Source organism: Vanessa cardui, chromosome 18, assembly GCF_905220365.1.
Source record: "Vanessa cardui chromosome 18, ilVanCard2.1, whole genome shotgun sequence".
In the NCBI taxonomy this organism is placed as follows: Eukaryota; Metazoa; Arthropoda; class Insecta; order Lepidoptera; family Nymphalidae; genus Vanessa; species Vanessa cardui.
Genome location: NC_061140.1, coordinates 4,884,288 through 4,910,579, shown reverse-complemented (window position 1 = coordinate 4,910,579; position 26,292 = coordinate 4,884,288). Strand labels below are relative to the sequence as shown.

Below are 26,292 nucleotides of genomic sequence, written 5' to 3'. Positions count from 1 at the left end.
ACGTCTCAGGTTTTTTGAACTGATGATTGTAACATGAGAACCGTTTCGCCAGTAACATTCCATTCATAATCATTTTAAGCAATGAACCCATTTCCCACCGTATTCTATTCGCGGTCAAAAGTTGAATTTATGAATAAGAACGTGCCCTGTCGAGTAAGAAAAGTTAAGATGTCTTATTTATTTACCCTCGTTTCCTTAAAGAGGTATTTGTGGAAGTTTTATTTGAGGAGTTTACGACCGCTGACGCTGAAAGTGCAGCGTACATTGATGCAATTCTTACTTTTATAGCTTGCGTTAATACTTGGAAATTGTGACATTTTATGTGAAGGAAAAGTACGGCAACTTTGTGGCAGCGTTACTGTCTTGGGTTGTATCGTATCAAGAAGCCATTAACACAGATACATGTTATTTCCTCTGATTTTCATGTAATATTTACAATGAAGTAATCCTTCAGTGCTATAAAGAAGAATAGAAAAGAAAATTTTTGTTTAAGATAAAGAAGAAACTTACCTAAAACTACTGCACGGATGGATGACCCAATGTCCTGCCGCCTTCTGCCTGATGCGCTCCTTCATTAGGGCCTTTTTGGAACCGAAGAGCTTCATGGCTAATTTGTTGTCGGTAGGCTGGAAGAGGGCCTGCAGCTGATTGCGCAGGAAACCCTGCTTGGCGTCGGGGGCCGGGGGCGCGGGCTCCACGGGTGTGCCGTACAGGGACACATCGTCCAAACCACCGAAGTGGACCTTGCCGGTGCCGCTGCCCTGCTTCAGCGACATATCGGCGTCGCCTGTAACATATTAAAAATGCATAAACATACGTTATTCCAAAACATATGAGATACTATAAAACATCTGCCTTTATAAGTGACAAGCTGAGCCACAAATGTTGTATTATTGAAACATATATATGAAATATTTAAAAACATAAGTTTAATGCTTGATAAGGTTTTATATTTAAAGCTATGATGAACAGTGAAAATTTAGCTTATATAGCAACAGGTATTGACATTTAAAAAAAATAGAAATTAGACAAGAGTCAAGACGAGAAAGTGAATTAGTAGGTAATAGACATGTAGCGACGTAAGAGAAATGAAAGTTCGTGAATGACATTAGCTTCTTGTACAGTCAGAGTAAGAAAACCTTTGTCAAATTATTCCTTTATGAACTCTTAAGCTCTTAGTACCTTTTGAATCTAAACATCAAATCATTGCAATAAGTCATTCTTGATCGGTATATCAGATTATCGCTCACACTGAGCACACGAAAACAGATCTTAAGGTGACAAACCTTTTCTTATCCGACTGTACATGTCCTACACTATTCCAATTTTCACGCAGAACAGTTTAATAGAAGAGTTTGAAGATGACAATTTATGGCGCGCATCTGAGTTACATGAATTTCAATTTATGGTCTTAGCACAACAATAAACATTTTATGGCGGCAATATTGTTAAGTGTTGTGTAATAGTTGTAAATAATCATCAATTGTGGTATTACTCATATTGTTGATGGTTTCCGCGGTTTCGGAAATTAAAATATGACTAAGATGATTTATTGTAAAGATTAATAATAAGACCGCGCAGATCAAACAAATGTGTTGAGGTACGAGTGTATAATTACTCGTAAGTGCCACCATTATTTGCCAAGTAAGCCATGAAAGTAACCATTAGGCTAATCGTGGAAACATTTCCTGGCAAATTATTATAATGAGTAACTCGATTTTATAGAGTATATCACGTGTGTAATAAAACATGTACCGTATTATATATATATGTATTTATTATTAAACAACTATTTTGAATAACATAATGGTGATTTGTATTGATTTGACATTTTTAAAGTAAGCTTCTATCTAAAATTTGAACGCAACTTATCTTTAGGCAAAGTTTCAATATGAAAAGATTCAGACGTAAAAATATTTTACTTCTGTCTTGTACAGAAATGCACGTACTTTTAATTTTCGGTCAAAAAGTCGATATTTTATTCCAACGTTGTTTATAAGTATACGTCTAAAGTCTTATTTCTAAAGGAAAGCAATATTCAATACTGCAGCTTTATTACGTATAGCCGAGTGTTATCAGCGTGTATCGAAATTGAATTCGATGTTCCAACAATACTTAGTTCAGCTATATCGAATAGAGAAGTGGACTACAATAGTGCCCGAGGCGAGGCTATCAAGGTAAATGGTTATTGTTCTTTCATATATATGCGCTTGCACAGTATTTAATACGAACGTTTCCTGTTTATATCGTTCAGCGAATACTGGTCGTATGATGGTCGGTTATAATGCCGCTGTTCCGGATTTAAGATTACTTTTTAATGTGTCAAGTAAATAGCCACGCTAAATAGAACCCAATTATCTTTGTATAATGTTCAAATAAATCACTGCGTTAATGTTTTACTCAGAGTTAATTTTGTAATAAAAATACGTCACGTTTTGATCGTGATTTAGATTTATGTTGAATACAAATATTGAAGGAAAGATAAATACGAATTCATTTTTTTTTAATATTTTATTGATTGAAAAAAGTAAACATTAGCACAACATAACATGCGAATTTCATCCGAAGGTCGCTTTTACGAATCCGTACGCCGCCTTTTTTTTTGGTTTGCTTAATTTGTGTTTATAATTAATCACATGTTTGGCGTTGAAGGAAAAAAAGTCGTGACGAAATATCCATGTGTTGGATAAAATTCTGTAACATGTGTATCCGCAACGGAGCAATAAGAGAAGAGTCATTAGTCCAGAAATGTGACACTTTGAACTGTTATTTTACTTTTTTGTAAGTTACTAAGTTACTAATGTATGTCTATTCTATGGTCCATTATTGTTATTGATGATTTAAGAAAGTGTATATTATTGCGCATGTTTTGTATATATTTTTTTCAACTCTTATTTCCATATATTAAAATCGCTGGACAAACAGATAAGGAAAGGTACTGAACTGCCTTTGACCATCCTACTAGAAAGTTTGTACGTTTGTATGTATGTACGTTTGTTTGTTTTTTATTTATTTTACAACATCCACTTTTGGCGTTTTATATTTTATACTAAACATCAGCAGATTGTCGATGGATTTCATTCGTCTTCTTGGAGATTTATTATTATGTGTACGTTTGTTACTCTTTCATGAAAAAACTACCGGACAGATTTGGATGAAATTTTACAGTAATATAGGATATGACATAAGAATAACACATAGGCTACAATTTATTACAATTTTATATCATTTGGTCATATAAAGAACTCATACGAAGCGGGGCGGGTCGCTAGTTATATATAAATATTATTGTCGTTTTTTACTAGTTTTGTTTCCAATATCGCGAGCGTAAAATTTGCTCGATCTTAACAAGTAACCCATGTCCATCTCTGTCTCCAAGCACGTGTTCACGACGACCTATTGACACGTTGACGCGTGAAAGCGGGATAAATAAACTTCCTATGAATTCTCATATTACAATATTAAACGAAATAACGATAACAACTTACTTTAAACTAATATGTAACTAAGTTTACAGAATAAGGATATTCAATAGCTAATTTGTAAACTTGTGATTAGGCCATGTGAAAAGGATAATATTTTAATTAAGAAATAAATATAATGATGTTAAATTTAAAGGTATTATTTTATTCAGAATTGTTGTAATACGAGTACCATCTGAACATGTATAATTGTCGGTCGCTTGTTTTACATCTCGAATATAACCATTACAGCTGATAAAACAGACGATTAAACAATGAGCCAATAGCACTTCATTGATTCAAGTGGCGTCAACACTGAAACACGAGACCGCCAATCAACTGTCCCGATACAATGTACTGCATTAATAGCGGAATTGCTAGAAGTTTAAACGTCTTCCACGCATTTTATGCGATCTTGAATTTTACATTAACTGGTGAATCTTAGACCGAATAAACATTACGCTTTAAGATCTGTTTCGGTATACGAAAATATCTCTGCTATTTTAAGTTTACTACCAGTAAATGTGGTAGTTGAGGAGTATTGTAAAATTTTTGTTCCACAAGCAGAAAAATTAGCATCAGTTTTTGAATTTAATTTAAGTAATTTTGGTAATATTAATCCGTAAGCGGTCGCCATGGCGATCTCGAAAAGGATTTTATTCAAAGTATCAGATGTTCCAGTCCGAATATTAATTTAGACAAATTGCTGTACTTTAATTAGAATTCTCATAAAGGACAATCCGACCGACCGCAAATAGAACTCTTGGGATAAAACTTAGTCCCTAATTTAAACATTTAAGGACTACATCTGAATATAATTTTATGCTTTGATTTGTTCGAAACAAAAATGATTTTTATGGCAAAATAACAAAGTTTTTATTTTATGCTTGTGATTTAACTGAATGTAAACCAACATTTAGTATAATCATTGTCACAATGCATTCTTTTTTGGCCTTGAAATCGACAGTAATATAGTTTATTCGCGATGATGTCACGAGGATCTGCCACGCGAGTTTAAACGTAAAAATGACCATTAATTAAGAAACCGTAACGCGATAACACATGGAATGATTTAAGCATTATTTTTTTTTGATTAAAAATTAACAATCGGAATAAATCTCTAGCTATGACGTCATATCAGTTTGCAAAGAACTGTAACCAAAATAATAAATGTTAATTTGTCAATTGACAAATACAAGATAATCTCTAAAATTCTTAGTTCCGTTGTTCTTATAATACAGACTGTCTATAAATAATTATAGTATATTCCTCTTAGGACTACGCCTCAGGCCAATTTTGATACAAGTATTGTTTTTTTAAATCGAGTAAATGCGTTATAATAATATGTCTACACAGTATTTTATTTGTGAAATTACTCTCTGTAAAGAAATTAAAATTCCAATGTTATCGTTTTGCATAGTTTTCTAAGATTTCTCGGTTATTTTCCGTCATTCGATATAATCGGTAACTTAAGCGTGACGATTAAAAAATATGTACATTTATACAAATACATACACCTTATCTTAAAGCCTTATAATATAGTATGTTATTGATATAAATAAATATATAATAAAAGTATGTTACTGTAATCTAATAGAAATTTGGTATGGATGCATTCCGGTATTTTATGTAATGAATAACACAATTGAATTTTTTTTTAATTGCCATATGTCAAAAAAATTAAGTCAAATATTTGAAAAAGATTCAGTAGAATGTGAAGAAGGAAAACAATTGTGAGTACAACATGAAACATTATTTGACCTATAAGTTTTACATTTCTCGTAATCTAAGTTGGCCAGCCTTAAGATAAGCTTACTGAGTCGTATTCGCAAGTGAAACAGTTAATAATAAGGATAATGTAAGGCGTATTCTCATCTCTTGCTTATGTAATGCACAAATATAGTATACAGATAAAATTATGGAATATAAAGTGTGCAATTTCTGGCTAGCCAACTTATACCACGCGTTTTAAACACATATCAATACATACTTACCCTTCGGCATTTTTGAGAGATTTCTCAATTTATATTTCTCTTTTAACGTAGCCGTTTTGATTAGTTTTATTTACAAACAGGTTAGTTTTCAATTGTTGTTATACAATTCTGACATCACAAACACAGGCACAGATACAACACATAGGGTTAGATTAATCTTCTTATATACACTAGGTTTGGTTTTTAAATATCGAATGACTATATTCTGACTATACGAAGTGACTTCAGTTTTGGCTGAAATAGAAGTGATTTTTTAAAATCTGTTATTTATTATTTATTATTTATTTCATCCATTGTTTATTGGATTTGACGTTATCGCTTTATTAGTTATTGCAGTTAGTTAATTTAATAATAATATACGTAATAAATTGATAATATTAATTGGTAAACATGTAGTGAGTAGGTACTAAGTAGAGTAATCTCTTGTGATTAATTTTTGTATCTTCATAAATATTTTGTTAGCGGCCATGAATGATGGGTTCTTAAAATAATGTTCAGCACAATTTTGAAATAAGGTTACATTACACACACACATATATGTATATACATACACATTATGAGAACAGTTGTTTTGTGAGATAAAGCTGTATTTATGGCAAATAATATTCCATTTTTAAACTACATTTATAACTCTATTTTTGCCTTATCTCTTCCTCTTGTTATTCGTGATATTAGCTTTCGAGTTCCGCTGACAAGTGGGTTTAAAGACTTCATACTCGTTTCAGATTACTGTTTCATCAATAAATGTATAACATTCTATCATGACCTTGTTTATAATTTCAGATAAAATTAAATGAAATAAATCACACAATAAAAGCCAGATCAGTTCTTAATTGAAATTTGTTTTTTTTTTTTTTACGAACGTTATTATTAAAAAAGTCTTTATAATAATAAATGACACCATAGAAATACCAAGTTTCAAACTTAGGTTAAATACAAAAGCGTTAATACGAGCTAAGTATCATCATATCAGCCTGGAAACAAGACATCATCAAGCATATGAGGTAATAGCATTATCCCCAGGCTCAGTTAAGGTGCAATTTGACAGCAAGTGCAAATTATATCTGAGAATAGAACAGAAGACGTCCCAGACAATTACCGGGCAATTGAGACAAAAGGATAATGTTTGGCCGCTGTGTCAAGGTCGGCTTTATTTGTTCAATTGAAAATAAAAATTGATATAAAATAGATTGACATTAATTCAATTTGTAATTTATAGCTTTTAAATAGTGCACAGACAATTTAATGCATTTCAGTTTGGTATAAATAATGACGAATTTAATCAAATACATTTTTTAAAAATCGAATGTTAATAAGAATTATGGCTTACTACAGAGACTTCGATCTATTTAATTAGATTTAATTAATTAAAAGAAATGTTCCGATTATTAATAATCAAACTCTAAGATATTTTTTAATATTAAAAATATAGTGCTTGATGCTAGTTCTATGAATTTAAAATGACGTTTTACGTAATAATAATTAAAATTTTCCGAAAAATAACCATTAAATTGGTAATTTTTAACTGAATGACCTTAATAAATGAGGAAAAAAAAAACAAGTTAGTTTTGTTAGCAGTTAAGACGAATAATTAGCATGAATCCTATTCCTATTATTTAAATAAGTTAAGAGTTCGCTACCTCAATATTACATTTTACAAATTCATTTAAAAAATGAAAGGATAAATTATACGTAAAAATTATTTTTCTGGTGATCACTGTTAATGAAGAAAATAAGCCACACTTGTGTCACTAAATAACATATAGCTATAGAAGTATAAACAAAATAAAAATTATTTATTTAAGTGAGAATATCCGAGTTTTATATTCATCTCATGGAATTTTACTTCTTCGTGTTTTACGCTTAAGAACTATAGTGTGTCTACTGAAGTTAGAATAGTGGAACAAATATATTAAAGTTAAACTTTTACTAAACACAATTTTTAAATACAGCCCATTGATTAAAAACGTTATGATACACAACGTTTGACAGATTTCATATCACGCTGTGAATAATAATAAAGTTTATTTCCAGGATAAATTATGCCTGAAAGTATCAGAATTATTTTAATTGCTTTTTAATCGTATTTGCATCAAAATATGTTATAATTTTAAGACGAAAGTAAAATAATCTTGTAGGTACAATAAATTAGCTTCTTATGTAAATCATTATCATCATAAATATAGTAATCTTCGTTTGGAATGTACTGATAGCTTGTCTATAGCTGTCTGTTCATAATTCTCGTACTAATCAACACTTGAATGGCATGTTCATTTAAAAACTGATATCAAGCTTGTATAGCTTTCGCTTTGGCTGATCTTTAATCCGTATTATACCTAAGACGATAGACGACATTTTGGAGTAACTTTTGTTTTGTTTTTGTTTACATTTTAACGCTTCATTATTGAAGTAATATGAGTGTTTTATATTGTATAAGAACAAGACAATTTATATGGTTATGGTGTTTTTATTTTATTTTGCAGTGGATTTTTGTTGTTTACACTTTTAATAGTTTTAGTTATTTTTAAATATCACTATATACGTTTATATTAAGTATACTTTTAAAACCCATACGATTTGTTATCAATATACAAAGATCCAGTTACATATACGTCTGTTAAATTTAGGAGAAATACTATAAGATTTAAAGTATAAATTACTTGAGAATAATTAATGATTATTAATTTATTTACTTATTAGAATTTCTTCTATTACTGACAAGGTTAAATACCTTTTCTTTTACTCGTAATACTATAGTTCTATCTTAACGGTCACACTTAGATTCAACTATCATAATATCTGCGAAACATTTCTAGAAAGTTGCATTAGACATGCGCGTGAGTAGGTACGCTTTCAATCAGTCCCGTCCGCTGCAGGACATTCTATAAATCTCATTCATATTGTTGTTAACGAACTAAATTAGCTTCAAGCACTCGTACGCTTCCAGTTCGAAGGTTTCCATTTATAAATAGATGAACTACATCGGCAATACCGTATTTGAATTTCGATACAATATAATACCGTACAAATAAATCATCGAGCGAATGACTAATCGACCGAGATCGTCAGTTTACTCACTTTCGCGGCTGGCCAGTCCACATGTGTACTTCCTCAGTTTATGGAACAAGTAATTTGTGAATCCCGCACAACACATATTGAAAGTTTTGAATTGCAACGCGGACGTCAGCTCGTGATTGGTGACAGCGTCATTTTTGTGTTGTGATCCGAGCGGCGCGCGCGGCGGGCGGGAGAGGCGTACGCGACCGGTCGTCGCACATATCGCGATACAATTGACCGAGCTCAACTCAACGTGAATGCACGCTACGGCGCCCCCGAAAATAATATGCACCGAGCTTTACCATGTACTCCGAACCAGGGCCGCCGAACGGCTGCCTGGGCCCGCTATTCACCATCTACTGACATTTTTTTCCATTCAATTCAGCAATTAAAGTCAATAACAGACGAAATTTAAAGCGATCGTCACTATTCGTTAATTGTTAACTACAAACGATTGCGTTAACTGCAAGTCTTTATTATAATTACGAGTATTAATTAAAGATTTAATATTGAATACGGATAAAATTATAGTACTTTTTAATGTGAGGAAATATTTTATTTTATTGTAAGTTTTATTTTATTTTGGTCTATACTAAAACCAAACGTTGGGTGATATTTTTTAGTTTATTGATGTCTAATAAATTCTCTGTAAGAATTATACTTAATAACAACTAAACTCAATCAATTCTCTTTAATTGTTCATAAGTATGTGAGTGATGAATACAACTCGTTTAAAAACAAAAAAAAAAAATTACGTCAAAGTAAATTTCACGCACCATTAAGACATGGTGTTATTCTTAGAATTATGTATGTAAATACTTAGTAGGTTAATTTAACAAAATATTGAGACATGTAAATCAAATACAGTTTTAATGACAATTAATACTTATTTAGTTGCTTTAAAATATATTTGTAATCTTTACGATTACTAGATCGAGAACGCCATGTTAAAACCTTTTAGCCAGTAGGCCTAGCCGATTACGTTAGGATGTCATAATTAATTATATCCCATTTTTATATTATAAATATAATATAACCTATTAAATTTACTATTTTATATAGCAATTAAACAATAATTTGTTAATATTTAATTAATAATATTTTATATAGCATACCATTTAATACTGGCATATAATACTATTTGTTATTGTAAAAATAGATTGAGCTGTCATTAGAAAACAATTGGACGAGTACGGGAAATCTTTATTCAATCTATATATTTGTCAATCTGTCTGTCTGTCTGTTTCTTCCAGCTAATTTCTGGAAAGGCTGGACCGATTTTGATGGGACTTTCACTGGCAGATAACTGATATGATAAGTTATTGTAACGTGATTTTATTTTCTCATCCCGAATCTCGAACTACTGAAATTGCAAACTCTAAACTCACAAGAGTCAGTGAATTTCGTATCATTTGCGGCATTAAAAACTGATAACTGGCAAAATTAGTGAGTCGTTTAAACAGTGTAGTAATTCGAATATGCCTCGATATGTTTTATTTCAATTTTTTTATTTATAGCAGCAAAATGCGGATATGTGTTAGCATTCGACGTATGCCTTTGATCAGGTGCGTATTTAGGTCAGAATAAAGCAACAAGAATGAATGTAGGCAATGTAAAAGGCAACATACGCGTTTGAATTACGGAATTTTTAATGCACTTTTTTATCTGCGTTGCTATTCTATTTTCCTTCTTGATTCATAACTATAGACATCTAATAAAATGATATTGTCTTTTGCTGTTATGGTCATATCGCTGAACCGAATTTGATGAAAGAGGCGAGATGGCCCAGTAGTTAGAATGCGTGCATCTTAATCGATGATTACGGGTTCAATCCCAGGCAAGCACCACTGAATATTAATATACATAATTTGTGTTTATGATTGATCTCGTTGTCGGCGGTGAAGGAAAACATCGTGTGAAAACCTGCATGTGTCTCATGTTTATTCCACCAACTCGCATTGGAACAGCATGGAATGCGTGGAATACGTTCTAAACCTTCCCTCAACGGGAGAGGAGGACTTAGCCCATCAGTGTGGAATTTACAGGCTGTTGTTGTTTTTGTTATGAAGCAAACTGGAACCCCAACGAAGCTTCCTTTTTATGTCTAAACTTTTTCTGCTCTTTAATATTAAATCTTTGTTAAATCGTAATAATTTTGTAAATTGCAATCACAAATCCTCTTTATCCTCTTATATCCTTTTTCTTTGCACATCTATGGCTAAAGCTCTTCAAAATGAGACCATAACCAATTTTCTATGTGCATCTATCGTCCCACAATCACTCAGACAAAAGTCGGACTACGCCATTAAGATATACGATGATCAGAAACACCAAACTTATCGAATAACATATTTATCCAAATAGGTTAGGTTTTATTAACATTTTTTATAAATATCTCAAAAGCATTTCGTAGAGTTATATAAATTTTATGTAACAATATTCGACTTTGCGTTGAACTCTGCGAATTTATTTATTGCTTTAGGACCCAATTAATTTGAGCACCGGCCTGGTAAATTCGACCAGCAGTTTTAATGTTTTAGTCGTACAAACTTGGTTACGGTAAGTTGGGAACAGTTTTAGTTCGGAAAAGAGTAATTGGATATTCACTCGAAGTTAACGAGTACTTTAGATGGCTAAATGCAGAAAAAAAAAATCGGAATTAAAATCACGTCATTGCAATTAATTGTAATAAAATTTATATTTAAGTTATTTATTTAATGTAAAAGTTACGACATCAAATTATCACTAAAGTCTTATTAACATCTGACATTGAATTAATCGAAAAGTCGAAAATAAAAAAAGGCTTTTTAAGGCGTCTAGCAGTATTTAAGTATGTTGTATGTGTTTACATAGTAAATATGTATATAATTATAGAAGTATAAATGTTCCATTTCGTATAACGAATTCATTACTTTCTTTTATTTTCATTGTTTACTTTTAAATGTTAACATATGTGAGAACAGCGCACGAGAAAATAAAAGTGATGTATTGTTCGCGTCACTATACAATTAATGTTTAGGAAAAATATAATGGGCGATAAACATTCTAGAAAAAAAACACAATGGTTATTTGAATGCGGGCTATATAATTATGCGGTGACTAATAACCACTAGGGCTAGAACACGTGAATCTTAACAGACTATTGCGAGTTCAAACTTAGGCAAACATCAGCAATAATACAATTTAACATTTTTGGATAGATTTTATTATCCTTTCGTAATAAAATCTATCCTAAAATGGATAGGATAGATCTATGCTGTATAATATGTTAGTGACAATTAATGTTGAATTACGATCATTCCGTTTATTATATTTTAGTAATTATTGTAAATTTGTTTTTTTTTATTGTATTTACATTTGTTTAAATTGTTGTCTTTATCTTTTTAAGCTATAACTCTATATGAATTAGACTATATATGTTATGAATATAATAATATTACCAATTATTTCTCTACTCAACCTTTTTCCGTTTATATGACTAATAGTTCCGTTCAACAATGTTAGTTCTATTCTACGAAAAGTCTAAATTTATTCGCCGATTTGATGGAAAGTTATAAATTATTCAAGGTAAAGCTTATTGCACATGTGAGACATTGTTTCGACGTAGTACTTACGTAAGACAGGCAAATATATTTTGGAGTAATTGTTGTTTGGTTCGATAAGTTTCACGATTTATACTGATTTGATTCGTGTGCTTTACTTCTATCTACTGCTACTGCTTCTATCAAAGCTCTACGATAAATTAATTTATAACTGACATACCATTTCGTATGTGATATTTTAAGAATTTAATTTAGATAGTTCTTAAGTTTGCTATCTAAAAAATCTTAACGGCGAAAAAAATTGTTATACATGTGTTTTTATTAAACTTCTTTCTTTTCTTTCCAGTCGAGCTGCAGTATTTAAACGCTAGTTTAAATTCTGCAGCTCAATTGGAAAAGAGCTATCTTTCGCGTAGTTTTTTTTAAATTGCGTCTAACTTTACTTCTTAAATACCATCAATCGTTATATTTTAAAGCGCATTATAACCTTCTTCAATCAGTAGGCTATTTAATGAAAACAGTTATTTTTTTCAATAGTATTTTTAGTATTCATAAATCTCAGATATATCAATACTAAAAATATAAAAATAATATATATAATAAAAATATATAGGTATACTAACAATACTAAATCTTAAGTTTTATCAATACTAAGAATAGGCAAATAAAGTTTTCATCTTTATACATATTAGAATAGATACAGATTTAGATTATTAGTTGTTTATATTACAAGGATAAAACCTTTTTAATTTTAAATAAATATATTCCAAGTCGAAAGTACAAATAATCGCGTTTTAACATGACATGTTCACGACAATAGAATGCGTTTGAATGTTTCCGTTTCAAACAATTGAATAATATTTGTCTCGCGAATTGTGGACGCAATTTGGTTTTGATTTGTCATCAAACAATGTCATATTTTGTATTGACATTGTGATGGCAGTTTTTAAAACGTGTATATTACTGAGGTTTCTTAATAATATGTGTTTTCAATTTTGTCTCATTTAAGTTTCGATAAATTTATGTTTATATTCGGATATTTTATATTCAGTATATCAAATAATTATTCATGATTCCCAACTTTTACTTTTTTATAAATTGCAATAGCAATCGTGAAAGTTCTTTTTTATTACGAAAGAAACCGTATAGTCATATTAAGTATTACCTATATGTCTGCGTCTATTTGATGAAAGTGTCTGACATATTCATGTGTGGTAGTATTATACTATAGTCTAAATATTTAAAAAAAAATGTCCCCATGGTGACACATTTGAAGGCTGTTTATTGACTATTAATTTGATAAATAACTGTCTAATGTACTTCCAATCGTTCATATCTTAATAGCATTTAAAAAGCAAAACGATAATTTTCTTATACACATGTGTAGTATATCTTTATTTGAACATGACAATTCAGAGACTTCACTTATTCAAAAGCATTAACGGTATGACAGATAAAAAAATCTCGAATTATCCGTACATTTTAACAAATGAAAAACGTATTCCAATTTAAAAAAAGGTTCAATCGCATTCATTGCTAGGCTATCGTTTGAATTCCGAACGACTATTTTTCAATTACAGCATCATTATTAAAATCAGGAGTGTTGTGCTTGTGGGCGAATTCATTTGTTTTTATGAACCAGGAAAGCGGCAACTTGAGGAATTATTCTAATTCGCTTAAACGGGAACATCCTTGTCCTCGTGCACACTTTACTCCATTGCCTTTTTTAACCCCAAAAATACCCGTTAATTTGGAGGTCAAATGATTATTATGGAAGAGCCACTAATAATCTTATATATCATTTTATTTTATTATATAGGATTGGGGATATCATATACCTAATTAGTCAAGATCGGAACTGCGCTTATATAATTTATGTCTTGGTCTTTGTCTTATGTTTACGAACCGTGATATTGGTGATTTTGAGAATGTGTTTAAAGGGTGTTGTAGATCAGAAGTATTTTATTAGGTGTATATCTTATAAATTATCATTAATTATTAATTCATTTGTTAAATATATTAAAATAATAAAATGGATATTGATATCCGTTGCCCTAAACATATTGTCTTGTTTTTATTTCATATGATTCGTTGACCAAATATCAAATTAATCATAATGGTCCTAAAATGAAATGTGTAAGTTATTTCAGCTTGATTTCATTTACATACTGATTTTATCAAACTATTATCGCGTTGATAATATTTTAATAGCAAATTCTGTAAATATTCAAACTTTATTATAAAATATAATTTTTATATATCGCGGTTAAGTGGTTACTTATTAACATTGATATGTCTCATAGATAAAAATATGTGAATGTTATGTTGGGTTTAAACTCAGGCATGCATTACAGAACTTTCATGTGCTTCCTGTAGATGTCTATTGAAATACTGACTCAAACTTTAAACCTTCTTAAAAGAGTAGGCATAAGAGAAATTACTAACTTGTAACTGTATTTATTCTTATTTGATTATGAGCGCGTGTTTATTTCAACCGCACTTGATTTATCCTTCCGTTTGGTTAATCCAAGGTTTCTTGACAATGTTATAATTAATATTAGGTAAAATAAGTGATTATTAAAATTCTCGTATAAATGAATATTTCAACACAGTAAATATCGGGCAATACTGCATGTCTCGTGTTTTTTTTTAAAATATTTCTCAAATATCTCTTTGACTACTGATAATTTGTATTCACAGTAAATGTTTTAAATTAATATTCTATACATTTTGTAACGATTAATATCATTCCATTATTTAAATTAAAGTAATCGTTTGTCCGCAACAATATTTAAAAAAAAAGGTTTAAAGTGTTAATTGTGGGGATCTACAAGTTTTTAACACGAACTTTTGCTGATACCTACTTTCAAATTTTAATTGAAACTTGATGTTTGATTGTTTTTATAGATCCCTTTATCCTTTCGTAGTTCGTTCCTTATATAATATCATGAAAATGCATTCTATTGTAACTCGCCACTAGAGGGCGATGGCAGATGAATACAGAGAATGTTTTAGTGCAAGTTGTATCGGATAATAGTTTACACGCATAATTACATAAAAAAAAGATCAAATCGACATTAACTATTTATAAAATTTTAAAATCGAATCGAATGTTCCAGAAGAAGTAAAAAGTAATCCAAAATACGTTTCCGTTTTTATAGTTCAATAATTAATTATGCGTTTACATAGATATCAAATTAATCTTGAACGTTAAGACTACGAAATATCAATAAAATCATCCAATGAATTACGCACATCCACACACACACTACAAGAATGAAACTGTCCAATTTTCAATAAATTTCTTATTTTAAAAAATTACACCGAACGTAATAATATATCAGAACAACCAAGTAGTTAGTCTGCCTCGCCTGCGTTTCGAATTCAACTTCAATGACTTTGCGTTGTAGTTCAAAGAAATTCGTCTTGAATTTGAAGCCTGTGTTATAATTTCAACGTGCTATGTATTGGGAATTAGTTACACACGTCACGCGCACATGTTCCGACGATTTTAAAATACATACACGTTACAATATTTGCGATTGTTGTGATTTACTTCTTACAAATTGTTGTTTATAAGAAATAAGCGAGTTTTATTACAGATTTATTAGGTGTGCGTGAGAATTTGATTATTGTGCGATAATAATATAATCTATAGCAGATTTAATGCTAATTTATGTTATAAATAAATATTATTTTTTATATATGTATTGAATTATAATTTATTAAGATTTCAATATTTTCCTCTTCTAATAGTAACATAGTTAAATAATCCTTTCGTAAGATCGATATATAAATATCAATCGATACTGTCGCAAAGTAGGTAGGTATATTAAGTATATACTTTTGATTTTAAGCCTTTTTATTAAATTATCTATTTGTCGTATATTCTATAGTTGTTAAAAGCATGATGATTTTTTAAATTAAAATAATTTAGAATATCATTTATAATTACGTGCTCGAATGCTCACAACTATAAATTATACATACTTATAAATGAATTATAACTAAACGTACATTATTCTTATAATTGAAATATCGTGTACGATACTCGATATGATCTTTAATCAGGTGATGTATTGTTTTTTTTTCTTTAATTTCTTACAACATATGCTTTAACGTCTCACCAAAACTCGTAAGTTGCATTTGCATTAAATAGCACAGTTGATTCTTGTAAATCGACATAACAATAGTTCAAGACATGGATGCACTGTGAAGTCAATGTCAATAAATCCCTCTTGGGGCAAAATATCCGTTTCTACATGAAACTGCCGCAGACATTATTAACTTTGCCGTTCCATAAATCATTTGAAAAACTTATATTGATAAAAAAAGCATATTATTTAATACAAGGTTATATAGACGAGAAAAAGCTTGGAGATAATACTTGTTGACTTCCAGGCAGGATATATTACATACATATATAATTGCATTCAACTAACATTAATGATATTTTTTACTATTTTAACGAAATTAAACATTCTAACATAAAATTAAAAAAATAAAATTAAGATGCAAATCCAGATTTGGTTTCATAGTAATTTTTCTATAATATTTATCTATTTTTATAAATGTTTTTTATTAATAATAAACTAATGAATTGGCTTCAGCCATTCTTTCATTATTTGAAAGATATTTTACCAGAAGTAACATTGACTATTTTATTGTTATAAAATAATATGTTTTTTATATCCACAGACTGAATTACACAAGAAAAGCCGCGAAAATTCTAGTAAAAACAAAAGTTAGTATGTTATTAAAATGCGAATTTAAATTAATTCTCAAATAAAGAAAAGCTATAGGCGGCCTTAAATGAAACTGGCCTAAATTTTATATCTGAAATAAAAAGTTTATATGACGTAGTTAAAAAATTCAGTAATCCCTACAAAATTTTGGGCTTAGTAAATTATTCTAATAAAATTTAATGTACTTGTCCGTTTTGACTGCATTAAAAAAAATGATAATGTTTATTACTCCCGTGTGCACGGATATTTGTAAGGCTTTGTTCAGCTTTGGTTTCCGGAACAACCAGGGTCTGCTATTAATCTTAGCCTTACTGACTTTGCAGCTGTTATCTGTGTGTACTCGCATGAGGCTTGCAACAGATTTATTTCATCTTACATCAAAAGCTTATCTTTAAATCTATATTTTACAATATTTCCACCTCTGTTTGAAGATTAATCTACACTGTCACATAATTTTTTATATTTACAATAATAATTATCTTTGGAAAAGTTACTGAATTGTAACTCTCATAATTTCCAGGCATCTAATATATGTATTCAACGCATTTTAAATTTGACAAAATTGTATATGAATGAAATGGTTCGTATGTAAACGGGTTCATTTAAATGCGACGATCATATTTCGTGACCATTTATTTCATCAACGCCTTTTATAGAACTGCCTGATACTCTTCTCGCTACCCGAATTTTATAGATTTTTCAGACATATTCTGGATTTTCGGGATCGCCTAATAACGTATTATGTGATACTTTCTTTGTTATGTATTTTGAATACACATTATATCTTCCTTCCTTTTAACCTATTAAAAAAAAAACAAAGAAATTATTTATTCAGATGAATATTTTTTCCTGAGCAATAAATCTTATATAATTCAGGCATAGTGGATGTGATATCAAAGCATAATTTTAAGTACATTATTTTCAATGTCAAATATATAAACTTATACAATTATTAAATGATTATTTTATAAGAATTTTGTAACATTTCTTTAAGCGATATATAACTAAATATAACCGATAACGAAATCGAGTAATTTTTAATGACAAGCATGAGGAAATGACCTTGTAAGTACGGCCGTGGTCTTTTAGTTTTATTTAGGAAGTTATAGGACCGTACTATGACCCTGTCTCATTAAGTTCCAAAAGTTAATTATACAAAATCATTAACTAATAATTGGTGCCTCTTTCTTGTAATTTAATTATTTGATAAAGTATAAGAAGTAAAGACATTAAAACCGCAAAATATGTACTAGTTCAAAAAAAGTAAATATTGGAATGTCATCATTTTGTTTGTGTTAATACTTAAATATGGTTAGCAAATATTTAATTATAATTAGTCGGTTAAAACATATTTATTTTATTCAATCAAAAGACGTTTATATTACCTTAATATTGTTACATTAACAAGAGTTATAATTAAATATTTGTGATATTTTTGTTAATAATATATTTTTTAAATGGTCCAGAACACTGAGGAGAATATAAGTACATTGTAAACAATGAGTATTAATGGAAAATACATATATCTCGTAAAATATATGTATTTGAGTCCTTTAGGTTTGCTTCAGTAGGCATTGTTCGTTCTTGGTATTGTTACCGACTGTTACATTAAATATTAAAGATCGCAAGGACGGAGAGATCCGTTCGGAGGCTTGCAGATAAATATTTGAGGACCTCGTTTTGAATGGAACCGTATTTCTTAGTTTTACGTTTGAAGGGTATTCCCGTATTGATCTGACTCAATCGATATATGAAGCTGTTAGGTGTATTGTATAAGTACTTTAATCATATCTGTTGGTAAGAAAAGTATTGTGTGAGTGTTTGATAAATGTTGGTGTACAGTTTTCAGCTCGAATAACTACTGTTTTCATGTCTTTATTTGGGATCTGTTATTCATAAAATCATTGTGAAGTAACCTTCAAACCTTCTTATCAAGAGCAAGCCCTTTAAAGAACTGTAGTGGGCCTCTTACAAGCTTTTACTGTACATTTTGCTTAAAATAGATTATTATAATATAATATTTATCACTGGGCCAATATGCCTATTAGGGTAGAGATCTTAGACAAACATAGTAGTACGTATAGCACGTTCCACATATCGAAATTGGGAGTGCAGAAAAATATAGTGAAAAGTATTGCTGAGTCTATGAAGCGCGGTTGAGCTCCATATTAGATCAGCTTCAAATTCTTCTCCTTAAGAAAGCGCCTTTAACAAGTATAAATAAGTTACGTGACAGCCCGTTTTTTTATTAACTAAGGCTTAAGTCTTGAGGCTTAAGCGGCAGATTATGAAAGGCGTAGAGTCCTTGTTTTACATAATTTACTTGCGATTATGGGCAGCGCGAATGTTGGGTAAAGATACGGTTTCATAAATAATTACATGTTTAATTTTGACCTAATTTAAAATCTAGCACAGTGAAGCTAATAATATAAAATGTATTTGATATGCGCAATCATAGATTCTCAATAATTTTAAAATTAATAAAATTATAATATATATTTAGGAATATGTATGTTCAATAACATGTATTCGATGTGAAAAACAAATCTAAAAATTCATAAAATTGAATTCAATATCTCTACTATTTTATATATAATAAGTTCAATGAAAAATTGAAAACGATCTACAATAAACACTGCAGATGTAACTCATGTCATAGACGTAGATTATGTAACATTATATGAATATTGTAGATAGTCTTATTTAAAGTTATAAAAAATTATGAGCATGATGATACAGTATTTTAAAACCATATTTGGTTTATTTACATTTATTACTCTGGGTGTTGTAGGAGTAGATAATATGTACCTAGGTATTTTTGTTTGCAACTGTTACAACCGTCACAATCCCATATCATTACGGGTACCAAGTCAAAGTAACGATAATTCATAGGAGTTTATTATCAGGTTCATCAGCTTAGTTCCTTTTGCATCAAAATAATCTAAGCGCTGTATAATAGATGTATAGATTATTAAATACATGACATAAGAGAATAAAGCGCTTGAATCATGTCAATAAATCATTCCGCTGTTTTGTTTTGTTAGTTTTTGCTCTCATCGACGGTAATGCAGTACCTATGTTGTAATTTTTTTAATGGAATAGTAACTAATGGAAATGTTTTATGGAAATTACTTTTTTAAACATAATTGAATTCATACCAAAGTGCATCACCCATTACTAAGTAATATCGAATGTTTATTTAAAAAAAATCCTTGATTTAACTAGATAGAATTATTTATTCACATAAGAAAATATAACTTAATGAATCAACGTGGATGGCAAAAGGAGGGCCGAACAAGGGTCAATGAACTTTGTAAAAATGATATATTTTAGAGGAGAGAGACCTATTCCATGTATTTATACAATTTCTCCGACATATGCTTTTTCTTATAATATATATTTTTTATTTGTTCAAATAGGTAATACAGAAGTCGACGTTTTATAGATTTTTTTATTTATTTTTTAATATTCCGAATTGTAATCGATATTATTTGACAAATAATATCATTTTAAAAATTTCGAATCGAGTTTATTTCTCCGATTCATTTTAGAGCTGGATATTTTATCGGCACCGGTCGTAGTTTTTACTTTGATTAAAAATACTTTCGCATAATACTTCAAACTGCATAAATTAACTAGAGTAGAGTAATAACAATACCTTTGACGATACCTTATTGCAAAATCAAATATTATAAAATAAATTAGTCCATATTGTAGATTAAACTCAACAAATGATAAGTCACGATATTGAATCATTTTATTACAGCAACTTACGTAAAATTTATCTTCTCTTTTCTAATTTGTTATGCAATAAATGATAGATAATTTTGATTAAAATTTGATCGAAAAACACGCGATGACTTTAAAATGTTTTTAAGAGTTTACTTCACTATTCTAAGGCAATATTTAAATCATATTATATATGGTGTCTTTCCGGCTGCGCCTTTTAACAGCGCAAGACAATCTAAAATGCTCGAACGGACGCATGAATACTGGTGTCGTTACAGGCTCTTGGACCAATAACGTGCTTTCCAAGTCAATTAAAATTATGAACATCGGGCTACTATTGTGTCTGTTTTCACAGAGAAATCCAATAACTATTTAATGTGCCGAACAGAGATTTGAAACCACGATATTGAAATCTGCGGCTTTATGATCTACAAGATCGACGTCTCAGTTACACATATGCTATATTGTTTATTGTATGTAATTGACACAGCATACAAAATATATATAGCAAACATGTCAAGCAAAAAAAGCATTAGTACAGCCGAGTATAAATGAACTGAGTCAATAAATAATTATTAAACATTACCACCGAATTCGTAGATTTTTAAGTAGGATATAATTAATTCACAATACTTTGGGGGTAAATAGTACCTAATCTAGCTTTACATTTAATATATTCTGTATCATTCAGTAGCTAAAGTTTTAAATTTGCTTATATACTATGTTGAATGTGGTATGGACATTCCAAATAAACTAATCCACAAAACGATCTTTTTCAAAAATATTCCACGAGACTCCGTCAAAGTTTTATTAGATGTTAAATATTTATAGATTTTGCTGGTTAACCAGTGTGTTACGTGTTGTTTAGTTTAGGCACGTGTCTTGGAGAGTAAGTGACGTCATCGATCTTATTTATCATTTCAATATCGAGTGATGCATGCTTATCGCTACTGAACCGTGATGCTTTGGTTAGGTCCATATCAAGTATTCAGTCCTTATCTTCATGAGTAATTATTATTTAGCAATAGAATTTTTCACTTGATTTTGAAATTAAGGTATTAGATTTTACATACATATATAATTGTAATTAACTAAAATGTCTGTATTTTTAAATGGTTAAAAAGTGTAACTACTGCCGTTCGCTTCTTGCCGGTTCTTCTCGGTAGAACCTACTTTCCGAACCGGTGGTAGCTTCACTTAAAATAGTTGTTAAATGACGATTCCAAAGTGCTTGTAAGAGCCTAGTTGAATAAAGTATATTTTAATTTGATTTGAATCTTTGTCTAAGTAAAATATTCGATCACCTTGGTGCTTACTATGATATATCCTATGTGCATGTTATTTATGGCTCATTCGCTGTGGATATTATATTCATTGCGTAATTATATTAATAGATAATGCGTCAATTCATAATGACATCGGCCATTCTGAATAACTTCAATAACTAAAGAATAAACCTGTATAACTATTATCTGCTCTTTTTACTCTATGCACAAATAGATTTACATAATATATAAATAAGCAATTACGTTAAAAACACATGCATGCAAATAAAGTAATAAGCAATGCTTAGAATTGTAGTTTGTGTATATTTAAGTACTTGAAATTTTATGTGATTATAGAGATGATAATTATTTAAAATTTAAATATTTAGCTTGGTGATACGTATACAAGGTGAGTGGTAACTACATTATAAAGCTACCATCCCATTACTAATGTAAGTTAAATCCTTGCACAATACACGAACAGTTTCCCTGAGCATTTCATTCTAAAGAGAAAAAAGTACGTCCATAAGTATGAAAATGCATAATATATTTAAAGCTAGTTGTGAATAAAATACTCCCTAATTAGTGAGATAAAATATGATTCTAGAAAACATGCTTGTAATAAAAAATATAAAATATTACGTGTATATTTAACGTACATTAATTTTAATTATAAAAGCCAAATTTAATTTATTGTATTTTAATCCGTATTCCAAGTTGATAAAGGCGTTTATTGTTTACATAAACTTATATGAATATTTTTGTCATGATAATTATAAAGGCTTCATGCAGTATTCAATATTTTGCTAAATCATTGAAGTCTACTATTATCTTCATATATTTTATAGATCTTGTAATGCTTTTATGTTTCATAATACAAGCAGAACCTGCGACTTTATCCGCGTGAGCTTTACCTATATCAAGAGGTGAATTAAAATAGCTTTTGTCCTCTCAGGGTATCAAACTATCTCCACACGAAATTTCATCTTCATCAAATGTTTTATGGGTTAATTTTGTTATATTAATATAGATTTCTTTGTTCGTGTATACTGCTAAAAACAGATCTATCCAAAAAGTTTCTTCTTAGCGAGTATCTACATGAAATTGTCGGCAGTTTCCATTCGGTATTGATCCATAGTTTTTATATAGATATAAATATGTACCTAATAATGTTATTTTTATTCATCTGAATAGCTTTTTGGTTTTGCCCAAATGTAATGTTTTAAGATAAACCATTTCCGCAATAATTTTAATCAGTAATAACATTTATTTAGGCATTTAAATTTGTTTAACTACGTTAAAGCTCAAATTCCATTTCAAAATGGTTATAATGTTTTTACTGTGTTATGAGAGGGATTTATGAGAATTGAGTTGGTTAATAGTATATTGAAGATAATATATTTGAGCAAATTCCCTAATTTACCAAAGCAAACTGTAAACTACTGAAGTTTTAACAATAACTTTTATTAGTTAATCAATCGATAATATAGTTTTGTTTCTATGAAAAATATTGTTGCATTGGGATTGATTTATTTCTCAAGAAGTTTTCTAAAGTATTTACGCAAAAAGATTTCTAAAAATATTTTATTTATATACTAGGTGAATGCTGCGGTTTCACGTGCTTTTATTTCTACATACCCGTTTCATACACTTTCGTACATTATTAATAATCGTTTTTATACATTTTAAAGTCACGAATACGATTCTTAAACGACGTCTCGTGACATACTATAACCTTCAACTTTCTCGTTACACTATCTATAACAATATGAATCCAAGAACTGAAACAAAATTTGCCTATGCACGTTTTAACGATAGGAATATGTATTCTTGGGAATATGAAGCACTAAGTTTTTTAATCAGTGCTTAATATATCGACATAGACCTCGTAAAGAAATGAAATAAATAAAAAAAATAAGGTAAGGAAACGAGATAATAACTTACTTTAAATAAAAAATAGCTGCTATCAATGAATCTTTTAGCGATGAAAGAGTTATTTTAATATTAAAATATATATTACAATTTTTGATATGGCACCTCGAATAAACCGGTACGACAACCATACTTGGCAGACTGCCTGCCGCCATTTGGTAAGGACACGACGTATGAAGCTAACAAAATAAAAACCTCTTTAATATTTCGTTTCAATTTAATTAAAACCTTCGCAAATATTGAAATAAAAATAAAAAAAATAAGACAGCTATATTTATTGTTTTGAAACCGATATCCTAATAATTGTATTTAGTACGAAAGATAACATCGTTTATTTGTTTGTTTGTTACGCTATTAACTTCTCAGCTGATCTTTATTATCTCCGTACTTAGTACATTTCATTTAAAAGTTGTGTCTGTCATAACATGTCCGTTCATTTATCACATCTATTACACGGTCCATAAAAATAACATAAGTTATTAACTTGTACTTGTTTTAATAAATGCACTTCCTCATATTAACAAGGTCAATGAATCAATTATCTTATCTGGCTGTGACAGTGAGGTGAAAAGGTTTTATATATATGTATATAAAAAAAGGAATGAACATGTTGTTTGAGATTAATAAACTTCAGCATCATTTGATTATATATCATGACGGTTGCAGATCAGAAAATATTTCTATAGAGAAAGTTCTTATAAAATAAACTAACTAACGAATAACTCGCCACTAGATGGCGTTGTACATGAATTTGTATACCGTTAAAACAATCGTTCGGACAATTGGTAAATATATACACAGAACTCCCTCGTTGGTCTATAGGCTGCTGTTGTTGAGGCTCTAAGTTTAAACTTTAAATCTAGGATGTGGTTGCTAAAAGGTTATTGGGTTTTTTCGTCGAGAAATTCTCAGTACTAGTTCGGAGATTGGTAATTGGTTGGTACATTCCCCTGCTTCGGGAAGTACATACAGTCTTAATAGCCTGTTATACGTCGTGTAGTATTTTCCGTCCTATCGGATTATGAAAGGAAAGCAGATTGTGTTAGTGTTTGTGCGTACACACATATGTATTATTGTATGTTCTACGTATTGGTGTTTTTTCTTTTAGCAGTGGTCATTATAGCTGAAATCGGCCAGGAACACTTCATACAAAGGCATGACAACGTCTGCCAAGTTTTTTGAGAAGTCTTTTGTATACGAGTATATACTTGTTTACATTCTGGCAGGATATATAAATTTAATTATATTTAACTGACATAGCTTTGTATTTCCAACGATGGAAAAGAGTAACTACTGATTTTCTCCGTTCGTCTCGGTTTAATTTACATTCTAAATGGTGGTAGCTCTGATGAAAATTCAAGAGTGCTCGTTAAAGCCTACTCGAATATAGTATATTTTATTTAGATGTCAGTCGGATGTAGTGTTATACATTTTTGTATAAGTTGTTAATTTGAAATAAAATACACACGACAAAAGTCGGCGGAAACATTATTATCATTTTTAAATTAAAAAAAACTCTATAACTCTTATATATCTAGCTTTTGAAAACTTTAGTCAAGAGTCGTTGCAATGGAGTGGTATCAGTATTTTTTTAAAATTATAAAATTTATATATTTTTAATTAGAAGTGCGCGACTCACATCCATGTTTATTTTTCAATTGGATTTAATTAACGTTATATGTATTTTTAATTCATAAGTAGATTTTTTCTCAGAGAAGGTTACGTTGCATTTGAACTGTAGCGAACAAAGGTGACCAAATAAGCTTAATGATATTAGAAAAGGTCACCGCTTATCTTGCTTCTAATCTTAAAAGCTTTTTTTGTCCTTGTCGAACTTTTTTCTTTGAACATTTTGTTTATTTGATATATAACAAATTCAATTTCTTAGTGGGATTAGGATACAGTATATTAACATACTATTAAAATATTTTCTTATATGTAGAAAAACATAACAACTTATTGAAAGTGTGTTTAAATCATTCATATTTGCCAAACATTGAAATAAAAATTGAAATCGCTTAGCAACGAATCCACTGAGCATACCTAATGACCTATTGAGTGTTTTCAATAAGCGTGACATGGTATCTAGTACTCATCCGCTGAAAAGAGGTTTTACTATATGGTGCCACAGATTAAACAAAAATATATAGTGGCTGTCATATGGAACGAACGCTATCAGTCAGAATTCTCCACGACTGTCAACTTATTTGCAACATAATAACTCTCAGTGAAGTATTTCTATTTGTTAAATTTTAAAAGGAAGTTGAAATAATTTAAGCATGTACTAAAAATTTGAGATGAAATAAACATTGAAATTTTAATTATAATAAATTCTGTTTCCTATTTATAGATATATTTATAATATATATTTGAAGGATTTAGAATAATTAAATCAAACTTGACAAGACTAACGAGGTTAGTTTGTGAAAATAATAATAAAAATTAGGAATGTGTTATTTTATTTTTTATAGAACATATTTTGTCTTAAAAATAAATGCTGTTATTATTAAATAACGGGCATTTAATTTTGAAAGACCTTTGGAAATAGATGTCGGCTATTATTTGAC

The 26,292-nt window shown here is 29.7% G+C and overlaps 1 protein-coding gene across 11 annotated transcripts in view; it reads right to left on the bottom strand.

Annotated features, from left to right (window-relative positions):
* The window catches only part of LOC124537658 (potassium/sodium hyperpolarization-activated cyclic nucleotide-gated channel 2), a 255,504-nt gene that overhangs the window by 42,287 nt on the left and 186,925 nt on the right, over window positions 1-26,292 (bottom strand). For 7 of the 11 annotated variants that reach the window (XM_047114557.1, XM_047114556.1, XM_047114558.1 and 4 more), the window contains one exon: window positions 511-787. In XM_047114557.1, the coding sequence (XP_046970513.1) occupies window positions 511-787 (277 nt within the window). Of the gene's footprint in view, window positions 1-510; window positions 788-5,455; window positions 5,690-8,533; window positions 8,855-26,292 lie in introns of those variants that run through there. The other 4 variants (XM_047114565.1, XM_047114563.1, XM_047114564.1 and 1 more) reach the window with 2 other exon arrangements.